Source organism: Ciona intestinalis, unplaced genomic scaffold (genome assembly GCF_000224145.3).
Source record: "Ciona intestinalis unplaced genomic scaffold, KH HT000182.2, whole genome shotgun sequence".
In the NCBI taxonomy this organism is placed as follows: Eukaryota; Metazoa; Chordata; class Ascidiacea; order Phlebobranchia; family Cionidae; genus Ciona; species Ciona intestinalis.
In genome coordinates, this window is record NW_004190504.2 from 23,210 (window position 1) to 33,253 (window position 10,044).

Sequence of the window (10,044 nt, forward strand, 5' to 3'; positions counted from 1 at the left end):
AAATGATGTAATTTGAGAGGAAATGATGTCATGTGTAGGAAACTAACAGGATATGATGTCATCCAGGTTTGTCACATGACTTATGTCTCATGGACGCAACCAGTCACGCATATCGACTTGATCACCGACCGTGAACCTCAACAACTAATGAAGGACGCCAAGCAATATTTCATCAACACGGGAGAATGGCAGTTTGTGAGGCTTTCAGCTCGTAAGAAAGTGAGTGTTTTATTACAGATAAAATAAGGTGGGGCAAGATGGAACATCTTTCCATTCTATTTTCTCGTCACAACAACAAATAGATTACTCTAAAATAGAGATTGGATTTAAACCATATAGGAGTTTATTGTAATTATCAATAAATCATGTAATGATAATGTTGATGGGTTAAGTGTCTTATGATTTAGTTTGTGTTGGATAATTTATTCATGAGAAACCATATATATATTGTGTTGTTTAAACGTGGTTTGTATTTTGCAGATGAAGGATTATGGGAATCTGATCACTAATGATTCAGAGGATGTGACCGTGAACACTAGGTAAGATGAGGGGCAAACAGTGTACCGGTTTACATGGTCCCACTCGCAGATACCTTGGCACAGTAGTTCTGTTCTATATGGGTGAGGTCCTACAGCCAGAGTTCAGGGCTGAGTTAGCCCATTACTCCAACATTGTATATGCATCCCTGCCACAATGATTAGCATGCATGTCTGTAGCCCAGAGGAAAGGAGGTTCAAGGCTCAACACTGCTACCATTTTGGCATATGTGTCCTTGAGTGAGACACTTAATGGTAATTGCTCCAACCCAGTTGTCACTATAATACAGTGCATGCCACAAGAGATTTAAAGTCACTTGCAGTTGGCCATTTGTCAATACAATCACAAAAGCCTTTGTTTCCAATCATATTCTACAATAACATGTTTATATTCATAGTAAAGATCCAGAGCTACCATTCGGTGAGATTTGGCTCCCAAGCACCACACCCGCTGACTATACTTCGCTTGGGAATATTACGGCAAGCGACAGAATGTTTGCAGAGGTGAGTTGTAATTATTGTATTATGTGAACGCTTATCCACACACTGCAATAGCTTCAGCAACTCGACTGTGGGCATGGGAGTGGCAACCATGGATAAGTTACTCAAGTTCCCACCCACGAGGATATAAATGACCAAACCAACCAAAAGTCATGTCTGCTTATCCACACACTGCAATAGCTTCAGCAACTCGACTGTGGGCATGAGAGTGGCAACCATGGATAAGTCACTCAGGTTCCCACCCATGAGGATATAAATGACCAAACCAACCAAAAGTCATGTCTGCTTATCCACACACTGCAATAGCTTCAGGAACTCGACTGTGGGTATGGGAGTGGCAACCATGGGTAAGTCACTCAAGTTCCCACCCACGAAGATATAAATGACCAAACCAACCAAAAGTCATGTCTGCTTATCCACACACTGCAATAGCTTCAGCAACTCGACTGTGGGCATGGGAGTGGCAACCATGGATAATTCACTCAAGTTCCCACCCACGAGGATATAAATGACCAAACCAACCAAAAGTCATGTCTGCTTATCCACACACTGCAATAGCTTCAGCAGCTCGACTGTGGGCATGGGAGTGGCAACCATAGATACACTACAATAGCTAGTTCTTACATTATTATCACAAGCAGTATCAATCTGCCTATAAGTTCCAGCAGCTGAATATTTATGATCCACTTTCAAGACATCAAAGCTATAGAAATCTGATAAAATATTCATCATACATCTTCGGTCCCAATCATCAGTGACACGACCCCCATAGTTGATGTGACCCGCTGTGTATGTTAAGCACTGTGGGATAAATATTGATGGTGGTTAATACTGGGTAAATCAGAAGGGGTTATATTCATAAACTACATATTTAACTAGCAGTTTAACCGATACTTCTTATAAACATGGCGCTATAACCATATTAGTGACCACTGGGTTGAAGCAATTGCCGTTAAGTGTCTTGCCCAAGGTCACATAGGCCCACAATGGGAGCAGCGACGAGCCTTGAACCCATTACCTATTGGTTACAGGCAGGCGTGCTAACCACTATGTCACAGCGGCGGACATAGTGAATATATACTTTTTATTAACAGCGCACTATAATGACTGCTGTTGTCAGTAATTTCACTTCCTTTAGTTTAAGCACTGATTAATATGATCTTAGTTATAAGGTTGGTCAACGTGTATGTTTGGGTTTCAAAAGATTGAATATTAAACAGTCGTGTTGCGTAACTATTAAATCTGGCGTAACTGTGTTTATGTTTGAGCGAGACATCCTGCGTGTTTCCTATCAATATAAGGAAATCATAGACAGCCTGCAGTTTTTTCATTATTTCTCAATTTTCACTATTTTCTTTAGTGTTAGTACTGATAAATATTATCTTGTATACACCGGGTGTATGGATTATAAAATGAGTCGTCATAACTGCTGTTTAGTGTTTTGTCCAAGGTGAGACATTATCAGGGTTTGATATTAGGTTTCTTATTCAAGAACACATCCCCCATAATGATCATATCAGCGTTAAACATCAAACCGGTGTTATCTGGTTAAAATGTAATCGCCTAAGCCAATCAATGCAAAGGTTTATTACAGTCAGGGTCCGGTGCTATGAAAATGTAACAGACCAAAATCTAGTCCAACAAATTGTATAACATGGTAGAAATTTCGCCTCAAAGGCATCGTCAGTCTTTTATTTAAATAGAAGCAGCGTAATAAAGCATATTATAATGCCTTTTCCAGTAAAGACTCTTTCACTCGTTGAAAAGGCTAACATACCACCTAAACTGAGACCAACAAATAACACCCCAGACATGGATTTGTATTTTATGTTAACTTTGGTATTAACATAAAAGGCTGATATCCACAACCAACCTTAAATGGGATATCTTCGTACTCATCAAGGAACATCTTAAGTTGAGATATGCAGATCCTTAAGTCACCGGTAGTGAACTCATATGGGATGTTGAAACCAAGAGCGCCAAACTTTCGTCTCTCGATGGCAACGCCATGGAAAAGACACAGGGAGAAGAGGAGGGACTTGAACACGGACACCTGTGATTGGTTGGGTTTTTATATTTATTTATGATAGATTAAATGTATGTAACTTATTTATCTTCGCATGGCTGGGCAATGATAGCATTAAAACATGGGTGTTAACATTATGGCAAAACTTATGCTGCTACAGCTTTCAAAGCTGAAGTTTGGCATAAGAATGCAAGCTGGAGGCGTTGGTAGCGAGCTTTGGTTATACCAACCATACACACTACAATATGAACACCTTGGTACGAGGAAAAGATGAATAAGTTATTTTATGCCCAAGTACCCACATTACAACACACAATCACCCACAAAGTTACATACGTGGTAACTTGTAAGCGGGCATGAGGTGTATGAAACAGAACACCCGTGTTATAACAACTGTCGTTGCCCCGCCATGCGAGGATAAATAAGTTACATACGTGGTAACTCATAAGCGGGCATGAGGTGTATGAAACAGAACACCTGTGTTATAACAACTGTCGTTGCCCCGCCATGCGAGGGTAAATAAGTTACATACGTGGTAACTCATAAGCGGGCACGAGCTGTATGAAACAGAACATCCGTGTTATAACAACTGTCGTTGCCCCGCCATGCGAGGATAAATAAGTTACATACGTGGTAACTCATAAGCGGGCATGAGGTGTATGAAACAGAACACCCGTGTTATAACGACTATCGTTTTCGGCCACGTGAGGAGAAATAAGTTACAATCACCAACCTTGGTGCAAGAATTCAGGAAATCATCGTTCTGTGCTATATACGCTCGTAGTAGATTAGCTTTGATGCCACGTGGGGGTTCAATCGTCATCTTGCTGCCATTCTGTAGGATGGCTACGGGGAATTGGTTGCTGGGCATCGAGGTCAACCATAAGCGGAAGTCTCGGTGTACCTGGGGGTATGGGGGGTAAAGTAACTGTAAAAAGTGGATGAATAGGACAATTAGCTGTGACGGGGCAACTTATATAGATGGGACCCCTTTTCATTCTATTTTCTGTTCCAATTTGATAGTAAACAAAGAACATTTAAAGACTTATAAAACCGTAGCCTCACAACTCCCATAGATCATTGTTATTTCTTTATAATATGATCAGAATGTTTAAATATTATGTGCTGAAAGTGTTCTGTCTGACCCCACAGCACTATACATCAGGGCAATTTTGGGTAATGATACCAATGCCTCATGTGTGCCTCACGGAAACCTCATCTTTATAGAATGGAATCTATGTTATTGTCTATAAATTTAATGAAATCTAGATGCCCTCTAATTTTAACATAATATCACAGCCATTCCCACCTTATCAGGGTCAATAGATTCGATCAATCTTTCCAAGTTAGGCATCCAACTTGGGGCAAGATGGCAATTCTGGAAGAAAACCCATTTTCCCCGATCCATGGCGCTTCTTATTAAAGCTTCAGCTCGTGGGCCCTGTGTGTGTATTGTGGGGTTAGAAATTAACTTGTATAAACACCCGAGAAAAGTGGTGAAATTAAAACATACTGAGGTGTCGGTCAAATACAACTTAACTTATATAAACACCTGTGAAAACTGGTGCAACCAATTCAAGGTTATTGTTTTGTTGACACTTTGTAAAACTGAAAGGAGGTAAAGTATTCGTAAAATATATTAACGGGCTTGATTCCTTTCTCTTCATTGTTTTAATTAATATTATCTCGTCTATAGTATTCATGAGATAAATAAAATTATGTTGTGCGTTATTACAGACCAATGGTGTAACATGCTCTTGGACCTTACCCAGAGAAAATAGATCCCTCATATAGACTCCACTTACTTGTTCCTTGACATATTTTGCAAGCAGGCCTCTCTTGTTTAAAATAACACACTAAAGCTTGGGGTAATAGATAAATTACCCATATACAAAACCCAAACTTACTTGTCCCTGTCCTAGAGATATAGCCGAAAGTTTCTTTGAAAACCTCATTTCCTCTGCAAACTTGTAAAGGTCTGCTGCCGGGTCGGTACCAGTTGAAAGCACGAATATAAGCGGGGTAACGGGGGACGACTCTTTGAACACGACGCCGAGGTCGCTGGTTTGGGGCTCGATGAACCGCTGACCCATGAACTTTGCAACGTAATCCTGCATCGCGCTCGTAACCTGGTGGGTGGGAGAGGGGGTTAGTGGCTTGCCAGTAAGCATGGAGTGTATGAATACACCATGTGTGTCTGGTGTATAAGAAGACACCCATGTTATAACTCGACAGTGAGCATGAGGTGTATGAATACACCATGTGTGTCTGGTGTATAAGAAGACACCCATGTTATAACTCGACAGTGAGCATGAGGTGTATGAATACACCATGTGTGTCTGGTGTATAAGAAGACACCCATGTTATAACTCAACAGTGAGCATGAGGTGTATGAATACACCATGTGTGTCTGGTGTATAAGAAGACACCCATGTTATAACTCAACAGTGAGCATGAGGTGTATGAATACACCATGTGTGTCTGGTGTATAAGAAGACACCCATGTTATAACTCAACAGTGAGCATGAGGTGTATGAATACACCATGTGTGTCTGGTGTATAAGAAGACACCCATGTTATAACTCAACAGTGAGCATGAGTTGTATGTATACACCATGTGTGTCTGGTGTATAAGAAGACACCCATGTTATAACTCAACAGTGAGCATGAGGTGTATGAATACACCATGTGTGTCTGGTGTATAAGAAGACACCCATGTTATAACTCAACAGTGAGCATGAGGTGTATGAATGCACCATGTGTGTCTGGTGTATGAGAAGACACCCATGTTATAACTCAACAGTGAGCATGAGGTGTATGAATACACCATGTGTGTCTGGTGTATAAGAAGACACCCATGTTATAACTCAACAGTGAGCATGAGGTGTATGAATACACCATGTGTGTCTGGTGTATAAGAAGACACCCATGTTATAACTCAACAGTGAGCCTGAGGTGTATGAATACACCATGTGTGTCTGGTGTATAAGAAGACACCCATGTTATAACTCAACAGTGAGCATGAGGTACTGACCATATCAGCACGTAGACATCTCAACATAATAATCTTCTGGAAGTCGTCCAGATCCTCATTCCAACATCCAGGTAGATCTTCCCTGTGAGGTTCAACAGAATCAAAGATCTTCTTGAATCCTTCCAAGTGATTCGCGAAGTCCTTCGCAAAGTTCGAGAATTTTGGCTGAAAATATAAAGTTGGTTAATTTGGTCAAAACTGAGCTTTTCCACTGATGATTGACCAAGTTGCTGTGTAGATACTAAACTCATTGTATGCTTGAGTTTCAGCCAGTAATTTGGATAGAATGTTTATGATTTTACCTTATTTATCCTCGCATGGCGGGGCAACGACAGTCTTAACATGGGTGTTCTGTTTCATACACCTCGTGCCCGCTTACAAGTCACCACGTATGTAACTTACTTACCCTCGCATGGTGGGGCAACTACAGTCGTTATAACACAGGTGTTCTGTTTCATACACCTCGTGCCCGCTTACAAGTTCACCATGTATGTAACTAACTTATCCTCGCATGGTGGGGCAACTACAGTCGTTATAACACGAGTGTTCTGTTTCATACACCTCGTGCCCGCTTACAAGTTCCCACGTATGTAACTAACTTATCCTCGCATGGTGGGGCAACTACAGTCGTTATAACACGAGTGTTCTGTTTCATACACCTCGTGCCCGCTTACAAGTTCCCACGTATGTAACTAATTTATCCTCGCATGGTGGGGCAACGACAGTCGTTATAACACGGGTGTTCTGTTTCATACACCTCGTGCCCGCTTACAAGTTCCCACGTATGTAACTAATTTATCCTCGCATGGTGGGGCAACTACAGTCGTTATAACACGGGTGTTCTGTTTCATACACCTCGTGCCCGCTTACAAGTTCCCACGTATGTAACTTATTTATCCTGCATGGCGGGACAACGACAGTCGTTATAACACGAGTGTTCTGTTTCATACACCTCGTGCCCGCTTACAAGTTCCCACGTATGTAACTAACTTATCCTCGCATGGCGGGGCAACTACAGTCGTTATAACAGGGGTGTTTTGTTTCATACACCTCGTGCCCGCTTACAAGTTACCACGTATGTAACTTTGTAGGTGATTGTTTTTCTGTATGGCTGACAATTTAGACAACAAAGGAACCACTGTGTTGGAACAATTGCGGTTAACTGTTTTGCCCAAGAACACATACACTCACAATGGTAGCACCAACCACTTTTAAACTAAAAACTCACCAACGCCGCCAACATTTGGAAATCTCCCCATGACCGATCCGACAACCAATCTGAGCTGGGATTGGCCAATTTATCTGGGGCGTGTGTCCCACCAGCCAATAACCATCTCCATTCATCGGGGTCAATGAGGTTCTCATTCATTTGGATTCGGACCTGGGTTTGTGTTATGTATATAATACCGGTACTGGATGTAATTTATAATATATATAGAAATGTTAATTAAAAGAAATTGTTTATCTTCTTGTGTTGTAAAAATAATGACTATTAGTGTTTAACAGAGCCATGAAACTTAAATTTAAAATTAAAAAATGTAACTTATTTATCCTGACATGACGGGGTAAAAACAGTCGTTATAGCACAGGTGTTCTGTTTCATACACCTCGTGCCAATTTATGTAATGTTGTGGGTGATATTAGTTTCTTTTCTGTAGGGCAAAAGATACAAAAAATGCATGCGTAATGACAATTTATAAAGGTTGTCAGCCAAGCTTGGAAGGTATGCTGAATACCTTTATTAAAGTTATGGTAGGAATACTTGTGTTATGCTATAAAAACATGTTTAAGCAGCATTGGTGTAATGTATCTTGGTTTATATTCTATTCACATACTCATATAAATGTAAACTTACGCAAAGCAGGAAAGCGAACATAAGTTTGTGTCGTTCAAACAACGATCTGCATACGTTGGAATACAAACTAAAGGTGTTGTAATCGTTGATGTTCACTATCCGCTTCTCAACAGTATCTGTGGGTGGTGGGTGGTGGGTATTTAAGTCGTCCAATATAAGTCATATCCATGTAAAGGTGACTGAACACAGTATCCCGAATTCGTCTGTTTTGTCCGGATTTCGCTGCCGCATGCGGAATTGGACACGGGTTTGCATACGACTTCGCAAGCGAATTCGCACGCCGGATACTGTGTACAGCCACCTTTAAGCCACATAAGTTATATGTGTGTTAGGTTATATGTGTGTTAGGTTATATGTGTGTTAGGTTATATGTGTGTTAGGTTATACGTGTGTTAGGTTATATGTGTGTTAGGTTATATGTGTGTTAGGTTATATGTGTGTTAGGTTATATGTGTGTTAGGTTATATGTGTGTTAGGTTATACGTGTGTTAGGTTATATGTGTGTTAGGTTATACGTGTGTTAGGTTATATGTGTGTTAGGTTATATGTGTGTTAGGTTATATGTGTGTTAGGTTATATGTGTGTTAGGTTATATGTGTGTTAGGTTATATGTGTGTTAGGTTATACGTGTGTTAGGTTACTGAATCTATTGCATCGTATATGAATGAAGTTCCATAGAGAGGTAAAAACTACTTGTGGCCAACCAAAAGCGAGGGTTCTAAACCTAACATACATTAAATAATTGTAACCTTATTGTATGGTTAAAATATTTCCCAAGTAAGTGGTTTTTAATTCAACTAGAAACTTTTAATTAAAGCAAATAGCAAAAAAAATTGTAATTAATTAAAATAATTAATATGCAGTAGGTCGGGGGAATATGGGACACCTTTTACCTCTATTTTCTCGTCCCATTTAGTAGTAAACAAAGAACATTTAAAGAATTATAAAACTAAATCCTCATGACTCCCATAAACCGTTATTAATTGTTTAAAACACGTTTAAGATATCTGGTTATTATGTGCTAAAGGCGTCCCATCTTCCCCCACCCTACTATAATAAGCTGTAATAGATTAAAATAATAATAATTAAGTTATTAACAATTAATTGATAAATAAGTTATAATCAACCCATTAACTTACCAGCTCTTTCAGCATTAGCGATACTGTTGAGGAAGATACCAACGAACCACTCCAGCGAGTATTGGTACATGGGGTCTATATTGGCGAGGTCAGATACACAGAAGAAAAGGATTTGTGTCCTCACAGCTACAGGAATGTATTGGGATCTTGTCACATCAATGTCCTTCTCTGTCTGCTCTGCTATTACAACTTTCGCCTGGTGGATGAATGAATGTAACTTATTTATCCTCGCATGGCGGGGCAACAACAGTCATTATAACACGGGTGTTCTGTTTCATACACCTCGTGCTCGCTTCTGAGTTACCACGTATGTAACTTATTTATCCTCGTATGGCGGGGCAACAACAGTCGTTATACACGGGTGTTCTGTTTCATACATCTCATGCCTGCTTACAAGTTACAACGTATGTAACTTTGTGGGTGATTATTTTTTGTGGATTTTATTATTTTTTTATGTATGGCTAATAATTTGGACGACCCATTAGTAACCACTCGCTTGGTGGGGTAAAGTGATGGTTCAGGTAACTGAAATGTTAAAGTCAATTTATTCTACATGTAAATTCATGCAAGCTGAGGGCTTGGGTAGTGTTTAGGTAACTGAAATGTTAAAGTAAGTATTATTCTGTACAGTACAACTTCTATGTGAAGTTACCTACTGTGGTAAAGTAATGGTTAAGGTAAGTATAATGTTAAAGTAATGAAATGTTTTCAATTGCGATACACAACTTCCTATGAATGAGGTCTTTGTTCCAGGACCTGAGACATAGGCAGGAGTCGCCCATTTACCCAGGATGCAACCATATAGGTTCAACCAGGTGTTAAAGACTGTCGCTTTCCCAGAGGTCATTTAGTGCCACATAAAGTTCACACAGGACCCAGACTCATTCTCCCCAGTTCTAACTTTTTACACAACGCCCTCCCTATATCTGTCCAACACTTTTCTATACGAGTAA

The 10,044-nt window shown here is 40.0% G+C and overlaps 1 protein-coding gene across 1 annotated transcript in view; it reads right to left on the reverse strand.

The window, feature by feature from the left end:
* Positions 1-10,044, reverse strand: part of LOC100186122 (dynein heavy chain 1, axonemal-like) — a 25,192-nt gene that overhangs the window by 7,902 nt on the left and 7,246 nt on the right. The window contains exons 10-15 of the mRNA XM_026839272.1: positions 7,953-8,068; positions 7,326-7,478; positions 6,098-6,262; positions 4,971-5,192; positions 4,373-4,504; positions 3,797-3,967 (exon numbers count right to left, since the gene is read on the reverse strand). Coding sequence (XP_026695073.1) covers positions 3,797-3,967; positions 4,373-4,504; positions 4,971-5,192; positions 6,098-6,262; positions 7,326-7,478; positions 7,953-8,068 — 959 coding nt within the window. The remainder of the gene's footprint in view (positions 1-3,796; positions 3,968-4,372; positions 4,505-4,970; positions 5,193-6,097; positions 6,263-7,325; positions 7,479-7,952; positions 8,069-10,044) is intronic.